The sequence below is a fragment of the Alnus glutinosa genome, chromosome 9 (assembly GCF_958979055.1).
Source record: "Alnus glutinosa chromosome 9, dhAlnGlut1.1, whole genome shotgun sequence".
Lineage (NCBI taxonomy): Eukaryota > Viridiplantae > Streptophyta > Magnoliopsida > Fagales > Betulaceae > Alnus > Alnus glutinosa.
In genome coordinates, this window is record NC_084894.1 from 7,446,052 (window position 1) to 7,464,712 (window position 18,661).

At 34.9% G+C, this 18,661-nt stretch overlaps 1 protein-coding gene across 1 annotated transcript; it reads right to left on the minus strand.

Moving 5' to 3' along the window:
- Positions 1-16,318: 16,318 nt before the first annotated feature.
- On the minus strand, positions 16,319-18,413 carry LOC133878417 (uncharacterized). Its single transcript, XM_062316971.1, has 2 exons — positions 17,760-18,413; positions 16,319-17,210 (listed from the first exon to the last, which is right to left on the minus strand). Exons 1-2 carry the CDS (start codon positions 18,394-18,396, stop codon positions 16,435-16,437), a joined length of 1,413 nt encoding a protein of 470 aa, XP_062172955.1. The 5' UTR covers positions 18,397-18,413; the 3' UTR covers positions 16,319-16,434.
- Positions 18,414-18,661: the final 248 nt, after the last annotated feature.

Consider the following 18,661-nt stretch of genomic DNA (forward strand, 5'->3'; position numbering starts at 1 on the left):
TTCTTCTTTATTTGTTCTTTCTTCTTCCTTCTTTTATTTTTCTCCTATTTCCTCTGTTATGTTCTTTCTTTTTGTTCTTCATCCGAAACTAAGGGAGAGAGTCAGAAATAGAGTTGAGAGTGAGAGAAGAGCTGAGGGAGAGAAACCCAGTTGTTCTTCTTTATTTCTTCTTCTTTTCCTTTCTTTCTTTCCCCTCTTCCCCGACTCTTCTTTCCCCTCCTTGTTCTTCCTGTTCTTCTCCCAAAAGAGAACAGGGAAGCCGAGAGAAAGAGATAGCCCGAGAGTGAGAGAAAGAGAGGCCGAAACAGAGGGAGAGAGAGATCAGGAGAACAAGAGAAATTGAGAGGCCGAGAGAGAGAAACAGCCGAGAGGGAGAGAGAGTGAATCAGAGAGGGAGAACCGAGAGAGGGAAACCAACGGAGGAGAGGACCCGACGGAGAGGTATCCAAAACCCAGAAGAACCGGAGCTGAAACCCGACTCTCCGGCGAGACCCAGACCCGATCCTCCGTGGGTCATTGCCGGTGACGAACCCAGGGGCGATTTCCAGCGGTTCTGGCCGGAAATCCGGCGACTTCCAGTGGTGATTTTCCGGTGAACCCCAAAGATGTTTTCCGGTGAATTTCTATAGCTTTAAACAGAAATTTCTGATGATTTCTTGTGATTTATTGTTGATATTTTGGATGGATTTGTATTTGATTCACTATGGGTGATTATTGATAGACTTTTGATCAAATTTTGATGCTCTGTTTTACTGATCTTTAGCCGATTGAATGGTTTTTGGTCAATGATGATCTTCCCTGTTTTGAGAATCCGGTTGGGATGTATTTGTGTGTGTGTGTTTGCCATGATATTGGGTATTTTCTTGTTGGGCTGATTTTGGGTGATGCTTTGGGCTTGTTTGAGTATTTTCACCGATTAGATGTGTTTGGTTGTGTGTGTGTTGTGGTTGAGCTAGGTATTTCCCCTGTTTGAGTATTCCTTGTTTTGGACTAATTATGGGTAGATGTATATGTCATCCGTATTCAAAGAGATGATGATTCCCTGTATTTTCAGCGATGTCTATGGTTTCGGTTATTATTGCTAAGTTTCTGAAATTATAAATTAAGATCGAGTGTTAGTAATAAGTTTTGGTTGAATTCTTTATATTTGGCCGAATGGCTTTGGTAGTTATTTTGTTAGGGTATTTTAGAACTATATTTTAGTATTTGGTTTTATGGTTTAATGGTGTGACGTGTAAATTGAGGATAAATGGGTTTTAAAAGAATTTGGTTAACTAATTATGTAACAGGAGAAGTGTCTCAGCTGTGATGTTGGATAAATAGTATTTTCAAAGGTTGGATCTCAAAATGAATTGCAATATGATTTTCAAAATAATCAATTAAAATGGTTATATGGTTTAATTAAAAATTATGACAATAATATTGAGTTCCTTAAACTCGTGTTAATAAATATAAATGATTTCCAAGAAAAAATGGGTAATTGTATCTATATATGTACAATTATGATCCTTGAATAATAATATCAACACTCTCTATATATAAACATATATTTATTGCAGAATATGAGCTATTATGAGAACTGCACCAAAAGGCTGTAAGTATCTCTATACTTACTGAGGACGAAGCTGGTGGATTTTCCATGATATTGTGTTTATTGCTTTATTTATTTGTTTGCGCATGTGTTCTTACATGTTTTCTATTTTTAACTAAAATGGTTAATAACAAAGCTGGTATGCAGCGGGGGGGGTGATGGCTGCCAGTGGAACCTTTGGCTTCCGTGACACTTAATTAATTAAACGGGTTATGACCTTTGGCTCATAGTCTGCTGGGACCTTTGGATTCCAGTAACAAACTAATAAATGTGAGAGTTGGCTAATACAGCTGGGGTGTTGATGGTATTACCAACTGGGACCGTTGGCTCCCGTGACACGCTAATCCGGACCGTTGGTTCCTTCACGAGAGGAGTGCATAAAATTGATAATTAAGCCTTGCATTTAAAACTGTCATATTACTGTTTTATGGTTAGGTATACATTTAATATATGACTGTGATTGGCTACCACGGTTTATATATTGCGTATATACGTGACTATAAAACCATATTTGCATTATGTGATATTTTATTAAATAAATCAGCATTCATATTATTATGGGAAACAGTGGACTCACTTAGGTTGTTTTGTGTTTTTATTTCTATATATGTATATATATACATTGGTGTAGGTTTATAGACAAAGATTAGAGCTCGAGTGGTCTTCAAGTTAAAGATATATAGTTTGTATTTTGTTTGTAGTTTTCTGTGTTTATAACATTTTATGTTGACAAGATTGCTAATAATTTCCATGTATTCTCTTGTGTCACTATGGACACCTGTTTCCATGTATTTGTTCTAAGTATTTTCTATTGAATGTCTAGAGGTATTTAATTTAAAAAGCTCTGATGTGTTATTTAATCCAAGTCTGGTAGATAAATTATATTCCGCTACCAATTTATAACTCTGATGTTGTAGTAATGTCACGTGGAAATCGAAAAATTTTCACTTACGCCTTTTTGTAAAAGGCGGGGCGTTACAGATGGTGCTTTTTTGAAAACGCAGAATTTTAAAGGTAAATTCGCGATTTTAAAGGCTAAACTGCGATTTTGCCAAACGCTTAACTGCGTTTTTAAAAATCATTTTTTTCAAATCGCACATTTTAAAATCGTTATTTTAAATCGCACTTTTTGAAATCGCAAACTCAAACGGACCCATAGTATAAGAAGAGTAACGTTTCTTACACAACTTTAATTACATTTTTTTTGTAATCAATTATTGGGTTTGTTTTCTTAAATGTGGACCATAAATATTTAATGGTTAATCTTAAAAAAAAAAAGTTGTTAGAGTTATATAAGAATTGTACAAGAGTTGCACATGAAACATTACTAGTACTAGAAACCTTCAAGATAATGGCCACGTTTGATAATCCCTTCCCTCATATTTGAGGTTTTTTTCCTTTTGCACGCACGCGCGCACACACACACACACAATGACGGAGAGAGGGGGGGCCGGTGGGGGCCATGGCCCCCCCTCAACTCTTAAGAAAAATAAAAATAAAATAAAATTTAAAGGTAAACAAAAAAAATTAAATTAAGGTATTTTATTTTTAGATGAATCAAATTAAGGTTTTTTTTTGCTTATCGGCTCCTAGCAAGATTTTTTTTTTCCTTGGCCCCTTCCCTTTTATCATCTTTTCAACCATTGTCAAAACTTTTTCCTTTAATAGTTCACATGTAGCAATTGACATGTCTAAGAAGGTAATAATGAAAGGATCTTTACAAAGTTATAGATGCTTTGTTTAAAGTAAACGAAAAGGGTTTAGTAAAGTAGTGCATTGGAAGAAGACAGGTGTGGATTTGAGGAGTCACAAGCTTGACCAAGCTTGATTTTCTAAGAATGTGTGAAAAAAATAACTGAGACCTTTTTTTTTCTTTTTCTTTTTTTTCTTTTTTTTTCTGAAGAATCTTTGGACAGCGGTTTTCTTTATTTTTCTAAAAACTCTTTTTACTTTTGCTTATTGTTTTTTAATTTGAATGTTATAATAAAAATATCAAAATTGGGATATGTTTAATTTACTTAAAATTTGCATTTATATTTATACTTTAGAAAAATGCTACACATAATCCCCTTGTCCTCCCAAAATTGATGTGGCTCTTAAAATCACCATTGGATCAAAATCTAATAGTCATATATCAAAAATCCAATGGTGATTTTAAGAGCCACATCAATTTTGGGAGGACAAAAGGAGGACAAAGAGATGATGTGTAGCATTACTCTATACTTTAACCCTACTTAAGAAAAAAAATTATTTGGCCCCCTCTCATTAAAATGTCTGGCTCCGTCACTGCACACACACACACACACACACACACACACACACACACACACACACACACACACACACACACACACACACACACACACACACACACACACACACACACACACACACACACACACACACATATATATATATATATATCATTTATTATATTTAATAATAAATCGTATATATGGTGTACGGTATGATAATTTAATTATATTAAATTACCTAATGGAATCAATAAATTGATATCAAATCAATTTATAATTAATTATTCCTTGATGAGTGGAACAATTACGGTGTATACCAATTTTGAGGGTCCATGACCTAGCCTATAAATAAACGCTCATGTATACCATCAGTATGGCAATTTAGTAAGGTATAGGTTAAAAGATACCTCAAATTATAATTTTGTTTTCTGAGGTTCGTGGAAATGCTTGAACAAAAATGGCTAGAGAGTAAAACCCATACTCACGAAACCACCGTGAAAACCTCGGAGCCACCGTGCGCCACTCCCCGTCACTGTGTCCGACAGCCCGTAACAGCAACATGGGCCTTTCACTGGCTGCCCATGACAAACATCAGGCAGCCCTATACGGGCTGCCAGTGGGCTTGACTGCACATGGCTATTCACTGGCAAAACACTACATAAGTCTGAGCAATAGCCCAAACTACTACCAATGTTGCATGCAGTAAGCAGCGGCCCTATACGGGCCACTAGTGCTGGACGACAGCAGTAGACCTATACAAGCTGCTTGTCGGCTAGCCGATAAATCGGCGTTCTGCCGCCAACAGTGGGTGACGGCCCTTTGTGGCTGCCGCATGAGGAAGTGTAGAAGAAAGGAGGCGACAGCTAGGGTTTGAGCCTTTTCGGGTTGGGACTTAAGGTTTTAGGGTCTAAAGATGTGGGCCACAGGGTAGGGTTTTGACCAAAGCCCGATCCAACATTTAAAAAAAAAAATAAAAAAAAAAAATAAATGGGCTGACCCGCTTGGGCCAGCCCAGTACAGAGTCCAGACTAGATTAAGTGGGTTGACCCGATTAGACCAGCTTAATACAGTAGCGCACCCGATATAAAGGTTGACTTAGTAGCCCATTCAGATTTTTTAAATAAAATAAAATTGGGCATATGTGAGGATTAGAACTTTGGACCTTCAAGTTCATAAAGTGTCAAGGTTTAAACCAATAAGCTATGCTAAATTTTATGCTTTCATATTAAAGTTCTATTCAAGTTATAAGTTACATTGATCTGTATTAAAATTATTATTTCTTTAATACATGAACTTAGGAATATATTTATTATTTAAATATAAATTGTTTGATGCCTAGACAATAATTAACAATATCATATATGCTAGTGTGTGTTTACGGTACTATCCAATAACGCAATATCTAGAAAAGTTCCGTCTAGGAAAGTTTTTAGATTTAAGAGTGTCATTCTGACCCCCCCTCACTTTCCTGATAACTCACCTGGTTGTACCTTGGAGAATACCATTAACCCCATTTTCATATTGGTTTGTTTTATTCCTACGGCTATTTATGGACATCTGTATATATAGTTATTAGATGTTAATGAAGTTGCAATTATCATAATAATTTTGGGAGAGTTACTGCATCCCAATTTTTGAATGATAATTGCATCAGGATTACGCACACATAATTGTCATAATAATTTTGGGAGAGCCATAATATCCCAATTTTAGAATGATAGTTGCATGAGGATTACACGCATGAACTTCATAAAGAATTTTATTAGATGTACATAAATTGCATCGTGATTATTATAATAATTTTGGGAGAGCCACAACATCCGAATTTTATAATAATAATTGCATAAAGATCATACACATGAACTTCATAAAGAAAATTAACATCGTGTTGTAATTAAATCATAAATTTAATTACTTATCCCCACTACGAGGTTTTTACTTTTATGACTTAATTAGAATAAGATAGCAAATTTAGTATTAAAAGTAAAATTTCTCTTAGGCCCACAGGTACAAAGAGTTTTATTTATTAATATTTAAATTTATTAGTCTTATTAATAAAGAGTAAATTTCATACGTGATGTAATCTTTGCCCACAGACAGATCGAAATTTACTATTAAATTAGCATTAGCTAGTTTAAATAAAGTTACTTCATAGAATTAAAGTATTTTTATTCTCTTGGTCATTGCAGCTATTCCTACTACTCTACCTATTGATAGTTTTATGTTCCAATACTTTTTGGTAATAATTTTTTCTAACTAGAAAAAGAAAATGTGTTTTTTCACTTGGGGTGTTTGAAATTATATTTGGCGCTCCGTGTGGATGACCCATCTACTCCCACAAAATTAAGTATGCCATATGAGATTATTAAGCATGAATGGTGTGAGTGATTTAATCACCTAAGTTAGATGTTCATGAAATCTCATGTCACCAAAGGCATTAGGGATTTATTCCTGAAAGTTTTAGGGCCAAAGATTTTATAAAGGCTATATATATTGATGAATATTTAGTGAGTTCCAATAAAGATTTGGCTAGTACTATAATAATAATAATAATAAAAAAAAAAAAAAAAACCTTTTACAGTCTCAAAAGGTTTTTCTAATCCCATTATAGGAACGAAGGATATGATAGCTTAACTTAAGTCCCTAAAGTTTGAGATTTTTGAGTCATTTTTGTATATTTCATTTTGAATTCTCTCTTCTAAATATGACATTTTATCTTGTGGCATACATAAGGATAATTGGTTAGTAAAAAAACTTTTGACTATATGTTTTCAAGAAGATGAGAGAATCTATAAAGTGTTCACATAATTACTTATATTAAGGAAAAAACCGATAAATGCAATCATGCCAAACAGTTAAAGCATAAGAATAAGATGCCAAGAAAGTATTATGGCAATTAAGATACATATTTCTTCTGCAATAAGGAAAATTAAAGGCATATAAAGAAAGATTGCATGAAGTATAAGAAATGACTTGAAATAAAGGTAATCTCATATATCTAGTGTGTCGTGAATCTCTTTTATTGACTTCTTTAAGTATGTTATGGATTGATTCTAGTTTAACAACCCACATTATCAATAGAATACAGGGTTTTCTTAAAATGAATAACACGTATTTACAATTAAAGGTTGTTGGGATCTATAGATTAATTTTAAAATTCGGTTATATTTTGGACCTCAATAATGTTTTATATATTCCATAATTTTTAGAAACTTAATTTCTATTTTAGTTTGTTAAATCAAATTTCAATTTTATTTTAAACTTGAAATTTTTTATTTGGGGTGAAATATTAGTTGATGGTCTCTTTAAAATTGACCTATATCCTAATTTTGAAACAAAATTTATTGTTTATTTCTGCATATTGATGTTGACATAAAGTCGAGTCTTGTGAATAAAAAATAAAAAATGTTTTTATTATGGCATTGGAGATTGAAAGTGTGAACTGCATAAGGGAAATCATACCAACAAGATCACTAAAGGTACCTAAGAGAGTTTTTTGAAATTCTTGAGATCATGCATACTAATAGGTATTGACTTTTTCATACTCATTGCCTAAATGGTCAGAGATATTTTTATCTCTTTTAGTGATGACCATATAAAATTTATATATCTCTATTTTCTAAATAATAAGGTTGAGGTATTGAATACTTTCAATATCTTTAAGGTATAAGAAGAGAAACAACATGAAAAGAAAATGAAGATCATAAGATCTGATATAGGCAAAGAGTATTCTGGTAAGTACACACAAAAAGGAAATGATTAGTAATACTAATCTGCTATTACCCTTATGGAGTGAAGCCTTGAAAACCGTTGTGTATATGTTAAACAGGATTTCATCTAAGGTTGTCCTTAAGACACCTTTTAGATTATGAAATAGATGGAAACCAAGTTTAAATCATTTACACATATGGGATTGCCCTGCTAAAGTGGGGATTTACCATCCTCACCTAAGGAAATTAGATTCAAAGACAACTAGCGAATCTTTTATAGGCTATGTAGTAAACTCCAATGGGTTTTTTTAGGTTTTCGTATCCTTCATATAATCCTAGAGTTGTTGGTTGTAGAATTTCTAGAGGATATTGAACATAGTGGTAGTGCTTATCTTCAAAGATTTTACTTAAAGGAAACATGAGAGTTGACTGAAGGTCCTTTATAAGAAGGTTGTTTGATTGTACTTATGGAAATTCAAATTGATTACCCTGATCTACAATCAGTTTTAAAATTGTCAACTCATGAAGAACATGTTCAGTATGAGTCTACTCTGTCAATGCAAAATGCAAATGAAGTAGAATTAAGAAGGCACTGTGAAATAAGGAGACCAGTAATCTCTAGAGATTATGTTATATACCTCCAAGAATCTGACTTTAATGTTGGACTTAAGGATGATTCAAATATGTTTTCACAAGCCATGAGTGAGGATAATTTCACATTATGGTTTAATGCCACGAAAGAATATACAAAATCTATGGCCAAAAATCAAGTCTATGATCTCGTTAACTTACCCAAGGAAGCAGTAGCTATAGGCTGCAAATGGGTTCATAAAACCAAAATGGATACTTCTGGTAATGTTGAACCATATAAAGCTAGACTCGTAGCTAGCCAAGGGTTTTACTCAAAAGGAAGGCATTGATTATCATGAAACCTTCTCTTCAGTATCAAATAAGGATCATAATCATGATATTAGTAGCTCATTTTGACCTATAGCTACATCCAATGGATGTGAAAACAACTTTTCTGAATGAAGATCTTAAAGATGAGGTTTACACGAGACAACCTAAAGGTTTTATAAATAACAGTCAGAATGCTTGTAAATTAAAGAAATCTATTCAGTGGTATACTTTTTACAAGGTTATTACTTCATTTTTTATTGAAAACCTTGTTAATTAGTATATATACTTTAAGGTCACTGGGAGTAAAGTAATATTTCTAGTCCTATATGTAAATACTATTTTACAAGTAGTGATTTAGGTTTGCTACATAAAGTTCATTTCACAAAACTTTGAAATGAAGGATTTGTGTGAAACCTTTTTTATCTTTGATATAGAGACACAGAGACATAAATTAAAGAACATTAACACTGTCTTGAAAAGCCTACATCGAAATTTTTTTTGGGAAGATTTAGAATGAAGGATTTTTTTACCTTCATTAGCAACTAAGAAGGACAAATTCAATATAGATTAATGTCCCCAAATGTATTGGAACAAGAGTAGATGAAAAGTATTTTGCAAGCATATGCAGTATGCAACCTAATGCAACGGCAGGCCTGCATTAGACTTAAACATTGGACTGAGAGTACGTAAGATTACTGGGTCAATAAAGCACTGCAAATAAAGTCTTGTGGTATACGCAAGAAACCAAGAATTACAACTGAACCTAAATATACATTTGCCATTTGGAGATGGATGGTTATTCAGATTTGAATTTTGCTAATTGTGTAGATAGTAGAAAGTCTATTTCAGGATATATTTTCTTATTGATAAAGGGATATATCCTAGAGATACAATAAGCAGACTATAGTTGCTACGCCTACCAAAAAAGTTAAAATCCTTGCATGCTATGAATTCACTACACATGCATGACGGATGAGGCATTTTGTTAAAGGTCTCAATATTGTTGATTTTACAGTTAGATCATAAAGATATTTTGCAATAATTCTACTGTATTTTTCTTTTATAAGAATAATGAGTAAAAGAAGAAGTAAATATATATATCGACATCAAGTATGTCAGTATGAGAGAGATCATTAAGAGACATAAATGTTCTATTAAGCATATAAGTACTAAATTAACGATTGTGGATCCCATGATTAAAAGTTTACCGATAAAAAAAGCATAAAGTCATGCGGAGTATATGAAACTCATTAATTCATTTTTTGCTTATAATTAGTTTGTCTCTATTTGGTCTGTAGACATGAAGTTATTATATTAAAGATTTTTATGCACATTTTTTATTTTATCTATGAGGATAAATAAAGTTGGACCCGAATGACTTATAGGAAGTTCATTTATAAAGCTTGACTATCCATAAGGTACTCATGTAAGGAGTATTTCACATTGTGATGCATAGAATGAACAACCTATTATATAATGGTTTTACCGTTATAATTCATGTAAATTATTTCTTATTTGAGTGGGAGGATTCCATAAGTAATTAGCTAAACTAAATAATCTAACACCATAAGGGCATGTGTCATAAAGGCCAAGTGGAAGAATGTAAGGCCTTGTTTGGTTCGCAGATTAGACCCATGGAAAGGAATAGTTATTCCTACGGAATAATTATTCTTTTGTTTGGTTGTATATTATTTAAGAGAATAGTTATTCCCACGGAATAGCTATTCCCTTACGAAGAGGAATAGGTATTCCACTCAAAAAGGAGTGGAATACTTATTCCTTTCCTGTGGGAATAAATAAATTTCGTTTTTTGCCGAAAAGCCCCAACCCTCTCAACACCCAAGTCTCTTATCTCTCTCTCTTTATTTCTCAACTCATGGTGTGTTTGGATACGAAAATTTTGAAAATAAAATATAATTCTGTTTCTACTTTTTTCAAAAATAAATCATATTTTATTCAACTATTTCAAAAACAAATCATATTCTATTCAACTTTTTTAAAAAAAATCAAACCTCAAAATTCGCAAACAGAATAAGAATTTAATTCTGATTTTAAAAATTCAACACTCAAATGCACCATCAGTATCTCTCTCCATCTTTGCAATTATTCTGCAATTATATTCTCATCTCTCTCTCTCTGTTTATCAACCCAACTTAATTTGTTGTGGGTTTTTTGTTTTTTTTTTTTTACTTGTGATGTAGCCTACAGAATGCACTTAGACGTAGTAAAACAAGTACCTCTTGATATCAGGGGGGACTCCAATTGCCTTGCGGAGGTTTGGGAAAAACTTTATAAGCAAAGAACGGATATTTGTTGTTGGAAAATAAATAAAAAAGAATAAAATAAAAATGGCTTTACAGATGATTTATTTTTTTATGATGGTAATATGACGTTTATGTTTTTTTTTTTTTTTTCTTTCTTATAAATTATTTTACTTTGTAAGCAAAAGAATGAATGTTTGTTGCAGGAAAACAAATAAAAAATAATAAAATAAAAAAGACTTTGCAGATGATCTATTTTTTTCTTTTTATTTTTTTATGATGGTGATGTGATGATTATGTGGGTGGGTGTGTGTGTGTGTGTGTGTGTGTTTTGTTTTTTTTTCTTATAAATCATTTTGTAGAGTAATTGTATATGAAAAAAAAAAAAAAAAGCCATGAACTTTGAAATTTAAAAAAAAAAAAAAAAAAAAAAAGTCGTAGTATATCTATTTATGTTTCTAAAATAAAGAAAAAAATGTCCTTAAGAATATAAATTATATTTGTATTATAAGGGTGTTTTAGGAAATTTGATTATAATATAACTCTATTCACCAATGTATTGCACTGTACCAAACAAAAGAATACATATGCAATGTTCTATTCCACCGTTACAACCAAACAAAAGAATATGAATAGTTATTCCATTCCACCTTCATCTATTCCCAAGAATAGTTATTCATTTTCCTAATAGAATAGACATTCCACGAACCAAATGAGGCCTAAGATTTATCTTCCTTAAGTGGCCTGTATGTCACATATATATACATTTTTTATATTTAATAATAAATCGTATATATGGTGTACAGTATGGTAATTTAATTATATTAAATTACCTAATGCAATTAATAAATTGATATCAAATTAATTTATAATTAATTATTCCTTGATGTTAGGAACAATTATAGTGTGTACCAATTTTGAGGGACCCTGACCTAGCCTATCAATAAACAGCCTGTGTACACAATCAGTACGGCAATTCAGTAAGGCATAGGTTAAAAGATACCTCAAATTATAATTTTGTTTTCAGAGGTTCGTGGAAACGCTTGAACAAAAATAGCTAGAGTTAACATTGAATCTTGTCTTTTATTTTCTGCTGCTTATTTGTTTAGTATAATAATATTTTTTTTTATGCTAACAGTAGTAAAAAGTGATTGATGCGGTATTAAGTAGAAAGAATTTGAATGAAAAAGTAAAAAAAAAAAAAAAAATTGTATTGTAGTGGGGTTTTTTTTATTATTATTTGAATAATAATAATAATAAATTGTTGATGTGATATAAACAGTTTAAAAAGTTAGAATATTTTGAAGTTAATTTTTTTTGGAGAAGTGAAAATACAGAAAAGGGAGAGGAGGAGGGGTTGTCTAATGGGGCCAATAGTTTAGAATTGTCATAAATGACAATTTAAAATGTTGACAAGTGTTATTTTAATGTATTTCTAAGATATGTATATAATATAGGGAAAAAAATCTTACCTAAAACTTATTTCATTCCTTAAATGTTTGAGAAAAACTCCTAAAAAATCATTTGAAATAGTTTTCATTGTTGTTCAATAAACTAAGAGAAGCGAAAGGTGTACCCTAAATCTAAGCAAGCAAAAGTAGTTATCTTAATATATATATATTACTATTAAAAGGCTTTCTCCTTCATCTCTCCTTCCTCCAACATTTACTTGAAACAATATTATTTAAATGATTTATCTTTCCTCTCTCTTTCTCCTAGAGTTTAATTTAAATAATATTTAAATGGTATGGAAACATGATAAGGGCAACAATTATGAAGTTTATTTGATTATGCAAGAAAAAAATATTTATAGATTAAGTACTATTATTGTCCATATGCAAATCAAATAAGAAAACGGTTGGGGTGCAACAATGCCGCTCTTTTCACATGGACGACTTTTAGAACATGCCTTACGGGGTGCGATTTAGAATGGCATAAAAGGCTTTGGCTTCCTTCATTGGACACCAATTGGTTTTCATATGAGATGGTCAAAGGCTTAATTCAACAAATGGTATCAAAGCTAGGGTCATGGGTTCAAGTCACGGGAGCGTCACGTTGAAAGAGGGATTTTTGTGGTGCAACAGTGTTGCTCTAATCATGTGGACAACTCTTAGAACATGTCTTGCGGGATGCGATTTCGAATGTCATAAAGGTTTTGACTTCCTTCACTCTATACCAATTGGTTTTCTTATGAAACGGTTAAAAGCCCGATCGATCTAACAAAAACAAATAAATACAAATTAAATGATATTGAGGAATCATTAGCCTGTTTAGTAAACCCCTCCCCTCCCCACCCTTTCCCCCCATTTTTCACTGTTTACTTTCAGTACGTACAGGTATAACACAAAGCTGAAAATGGTTGGCTTCTTCAAGAAGCCAATGTTGGCTCAATTCCAATTTTACCCCCAACCCAATGGGGTAATGGCACTGTGTTGTGCATGATGTTTTGCAAGGGGGTAGTGTTTTTGCTGATGGGGGTAAAATAGGAAATCAGTACACGTTGGCTTCTTCAAGAAGCCATAAATTTCAGTCTTCTTTCAAACCGATACTGAGAGGCACAAGGGGAAGGGGGAAGGGGGGGGGGAAAGAGATTTACTAAACAAGGCCCATATATATATATATATATATATATATATATATATATAAGCAAAAAGGTTAAAGAGAATAGCTTAGAATTGCGACAAGTGGCTCTCTAAAATGCTGACAACTCTCCCTTTAAATTGAACAATGATATTTTTGTTGATGTAGTTTCTGACCGGTAACGTGGATGACTCCGTCCTCAGAAAATGATTTCAATAATCTGCGAAGATGACAAGAACACACTATGGGTTTCCCCAGCGGTCCTCCTCCGACGCCCAAATTAGATCAATGTATCGGAGAGAGAGGGAGAGAGAGTGTGTGTGTGTGTGTCTGAAAAAACTTAATACCTGGGTCCCTGCTATTTATAGGCTGTCGTAACTGTGGCTAGATAAAGCTGCTCCGGCTTTTAAGGGGTATGGTCCCTTCTGGCATGAGCAGTGTTCGGGTACACTTTAAATAGTGACTGACAAATTGACTTATTGCTGGTGAAGCATGGGCTTCCAATGAATCCCGGATTTCCTGGTATCCATTCACCTAATCGCGTCCTTTTGTCAGTCCCATAATTATTGCTTCCTGCCGGTCGTTGAAATATCTGACCCTTGGGCTATTCGGACAATTCTTGGTCGATGAATGCCTCTTTCGGGAAAGGTGGGTTTCCCAACAATTTTTACATCTCCTATAAATTTCTTGTATATCTCATTTTTAAATCGAACTTTGAATTTATGGGACCTACATTGGGCTCCACAAATTCAATGGTGGATTTAAAACTTGGTTGTATGTAAATGTACAAGAGATGTATAAGGGCTGTATGCGACGTCCTACATCGCCTGGGAATGGAGATGTGCTTATATGTATAAATACACATTTTATGACATAACGCGTTTTAAAGCCGTGATGGTCATGAACCTATCAGAGCTCTGTAGTTAAGCGTGCTTCTGCAAGAGCAATTCCAAGATGGGTGACCTCTTGGGAAGTCTGGTATGGGAGCCAAAAGCGGACAATATTGTGTCATTGGGGGTGGGTCGTTACAAATGGTATCAGAGCCATTGCCTAGCTTGAGATGGTGGGAGTGTGCACAAGCCCATGAGGGTTGCCAGCGGGCACTCGCTGGGACGCCAAGAAGAGGGTGATCCCATGAAGGTCGCCAGCGGGGACGCTGAGTCCCAAGAGGGGGTGATTGTGACGTCCCACATCACCTGGGAATGGAGATGTGCTTATATGTATAAATGCACCATTTATGACACAACGTGTTTTAAAGCTGTGATGGTCATGAACCTATCAGAATTCCGCAGTTAAGCGTGCTTCTGCGAGAGCAATCCCAGGATGGGTGACCTCTTGGGAAGTCTGGTATGGGGAGCCAAAAGCGGACAATATTGTGTCATTAGGGGTAGGTCGTTGCACTGTACGTGTATCATTTTTTCTTTAAATATAAGATTTAAGCATAAATTAAAATATATTAGAAGTCTAAATCAAATATGATTTCTTTGGTATCCTAATATTAATAAGTTAAGTGTTATTAATTTCCAAATCAAATAAGGAAACAAATAAACTCAATCAAATCATATCGAGAAATTTAGAACACATAACAAATTTTATCAATCTAACATTATTCTTTCTCAAGATATACTATATATAAAAGCAAAAGCCTTCACACATCTCCATAGAGTTTCAAATCCACCTCAGAAAACAGATCTGAGAGGAGGCGAAAGTAGATTTGCTCTCTTCTCTCTCTTTCTCTTTCTACTCCCCACTCCTACCCTCCCCGCGGCCCTCCTATTTTGGTTTTTTCTTTTGTTTGCAGGCGTTCTCCGACCAGATAAGCAATTTTGGCCTCTTCGCTAAGCATCTGTCTATCTACTTTCGTGTTGTACCGTTCATCTCGTCTATGGCCTCTCCGTTAAGCAATTCCCACCACTATCATCTACAGACGCATTAGCTTTAACTGCTATCCATCGATCCGCCGTCGACAGTTGCCGTTGCCCGACAGCCCACCATTGCCAACTACCATCTCTGACAGTATCCCACTTTCGAGCTCACAATTAGATTTTCCTCTGTACCACACTGGATCTTTTCCTATCTTAGCTCACGTACATTTTTTGCTCTCTTGCCACGTAGGATCATCACTAGTTTCATCAATAGTTCTGAAGGGCAAGCTCATGCTCAAACTTGAGTGCTTTTCACACCATATTCGGTTTTAAGAAAATAATAACAATAATAATAATAATAATAATAATAATAATAAAAATCTTTTTATTTACCAAACAAACACAAATTTCCTACAAACAGACAAGTTTGTAGGAATTTTTTTTTTTTTAAAAAAAAAAAAAAGAAAAAAAAAAAGAAGAAAAGAAAGAAAGAAATAAAGAAAAGAAAAGAATTTATACCATTAATTACACTCATCTCCTAGACCTAAAATTAAAAAACTGAAATACCATTAATTTATTTCATCCTGTGCTTGACAAGCCGAGGGGTAAATGGTTTTATGGATTAAGTTTTAAGGTCCGTTTGAGTTTGCGATTTCAAAAAGCGCGATTTAAAATCACGATTTTAAAATGTGCGATTTGAAAAAATTGATTTTTAAAAACGCAGTTAAGCGTTTGGCAAAATCGCAAATTAACCTTTAAAATTCTGCATTTTCAAAAAACTACTATCTCACATGCAATTTGAAAAAACGGATTTTCTACGTTTTCAAATCACAATTTTTAAAAACACAGTTCCCAAACGATTGATGTTCTGCGATTTGGTTTAAAATCGCATTTATTGTCTATGAAATCGCAATTCCAAACGTACCCTTAGTCTCTCAATTCAAAAACTTAGATTTTTCTCGGAACCTTTTTATAGTTAATTTAAAACTTTAATTTGTAGAAGTTTGTAGATTTCAATTATTTGGCGCGCGTTTTCGAGGTCATTTTATATTATTCCGAAACCCTTAATAACGTTAAAACATAAAAAGCATATATAGCAGCAAATTCCAATATTATAAGTCAAATATTTTGTGAACCAATTAATTAATTAAACAGATACATTATATATTGAAATGGCCAGACATATATTATGTTGCTTCACCCTGGCCTTATTGAATATTTTGTAATAAAAGAGCTCCAATTCCACAGTTCTTTACTCAGAAAGAAATTTCATCATCTCTTACAAACTACTCCACGGCCGTCCATCCCACTAGCGCAATTCAGGTTACCATACTCTGAATTCTCCAAAGAATTGCCTTCTGTAAACCGACCAGTAAATCGGGCTACTGCACAATCCCTGGCAAAGAGACTTGACGAGGAGAATTCTTTCTGACCACCCAAAACAGGCATCAGCACACCCATCTTCACCCTGCTCACATACTTGCTCGCATAAGTCTGGCCCAGAACACCATTAACTCCGCCACTCAACGTGTAAAACTTGAAGCTCAAGTCAAGGTGTGCGAAGCAATCCTCTTGCGTGATCCCGTAATTATGAACACGTGAATCTTTCTCTGTTATAGGAACCACAGTTGCTTTGATCTTGAAATTACCTTCGACTTCAATTTCTACAGAGTTGGTGTCGTGAATCCTTTTGATTGCGATTCTTGGAGATGTTATGGACTCCCACTTGGCGCCTTCGCCGTCAAGGAGGTATATCGGTTCGCCATTGACCGCGAGGGAAAGGCGGTCGACGGAGTCATCCCACGTCGGTGTCTTTCTGGCGCCGATGAAGAGTTTGTGAGTGTCAAAGAGGATTCCTAGAGACTGTACCCAAGTGAAGTCCCTCTTCATGTTTTCGTTTCTTCTCCCAATGAAGTGGGCATTGATGTGGAGGTTAGAGTCGGAAACTATGCAGAAATCGCGGTCTTTTTGGCCGTGGAAGTAGAAGGTGAGTCCATCTCCGCCGACGAATCGCGGGTCTTGGCACACAGCGCCAGGTCGGTTGCAGTCTGTGCAAAATTTACATGAGCAATTAATGTTATCTTCAAATGTACTCATATTCTCATATTTTCAACATATATAGAGTAGGTATGCATGCAATACTATGCATGTAATTTTCTTCAGCATAGGCCAAATTTTATTATTTTTAGAACTTTTAGCCGATTATAGGATCCATCACAAATGATGAAGGTCGCACCCGTCATTCTGTAACACTTCTAACAAAGGATTGATAATTCGTGTCGGTATATCGAGTTTGGATTTAGGTCCAACCCTTTAATTCTAACACGATCTAATTAAATAAGTAGATGACATGACACAATTCACATAAGCGTTTAATAAACAAGTCTTATGTGCATGGTTGATTCGACCCGACCCAACCCTCATAACTCATTAAATAAACACGCCGTGTTGATTGACCCAAACACAACCCATTTTAACTTGTATATCAATTTAAAAGCTATATTCAATTATCCAAAGCAAGAAAAAGACTTTGAAGAGTCAGACATGGTTACACATTTAAATTCCTGAATAAAAGAAGCGGAAGGAGAGAGACTTACTGCAAACGGGACTGCAGGTGACGCAGTCAACCTCACATTGCTCGGGGCAGCCGCTAGGACAACTATGCTCCATACCGTAGCAGTGAGGGTAGTTCTTGTTCTTGCATTTAACTCTCTTTCCTCCCGAACTCGAAGCAGGAGGTGGTGGAGGAGGCGGAGAAGATGGGGGAGTGTTAGCAGTCGGAGGAGGAGACTTAGGAAATGGAGGAGGCGGAGAAGATGGGGGAGTGGTAACAGTCGGAGGAGATGGTGGAGGAGGAGACTTAGGCAGTGGATGAGGTGGTGGAGAAGAATTTGGAGGAGTGGTAACAGTCGGAGGAGGAGGAGAAGTCTTAGGAGGCGGCGGCGGCCGGTGTGAAGGAGGAGGAGGAGGTGAATGCTTCTTCGGTTTTGGTGGTGGTGGCGGCGGGGATGGAGGTGGTGGCGGTGGCGGCGTACAGACGGGTTGGCACGTGCCACAATCCACCACACACGTGCGAGGGCAGGAAGTAGGGCAATACCTGTCCAGCTTGTAACAATTTGTGTACTTTTTGTCTTTGCATCTCACTTTCTTCTGCTTTGGAGGTCCTGCCTCTGCAACTATCACGGCGCAAAGGAGGAGCAAACATACGGTCAGACGCGCTATAGCCTGAGCCATCTGATATTGCTGAGAGTATTAATTTAGTGCTTGAGGAACTATGTGGATTAATTTACGTGGCGTCCTTTTATAGAGGATTTTGAAAGGTGGGTTCGGAAGCTTGTGTACCCTCAAATTTAGCATAGGGTTCAAGCTTCTTTTCTACGTGGAGTGATCTTTACTTTGGTGCTCCACATGAATTATAATTGGCTCCCACATGCCGGCCGGGTCAAAACATTGAAGTCAACCCCAAAATCTTGATTAATTTTATAATTAATCAGAATTG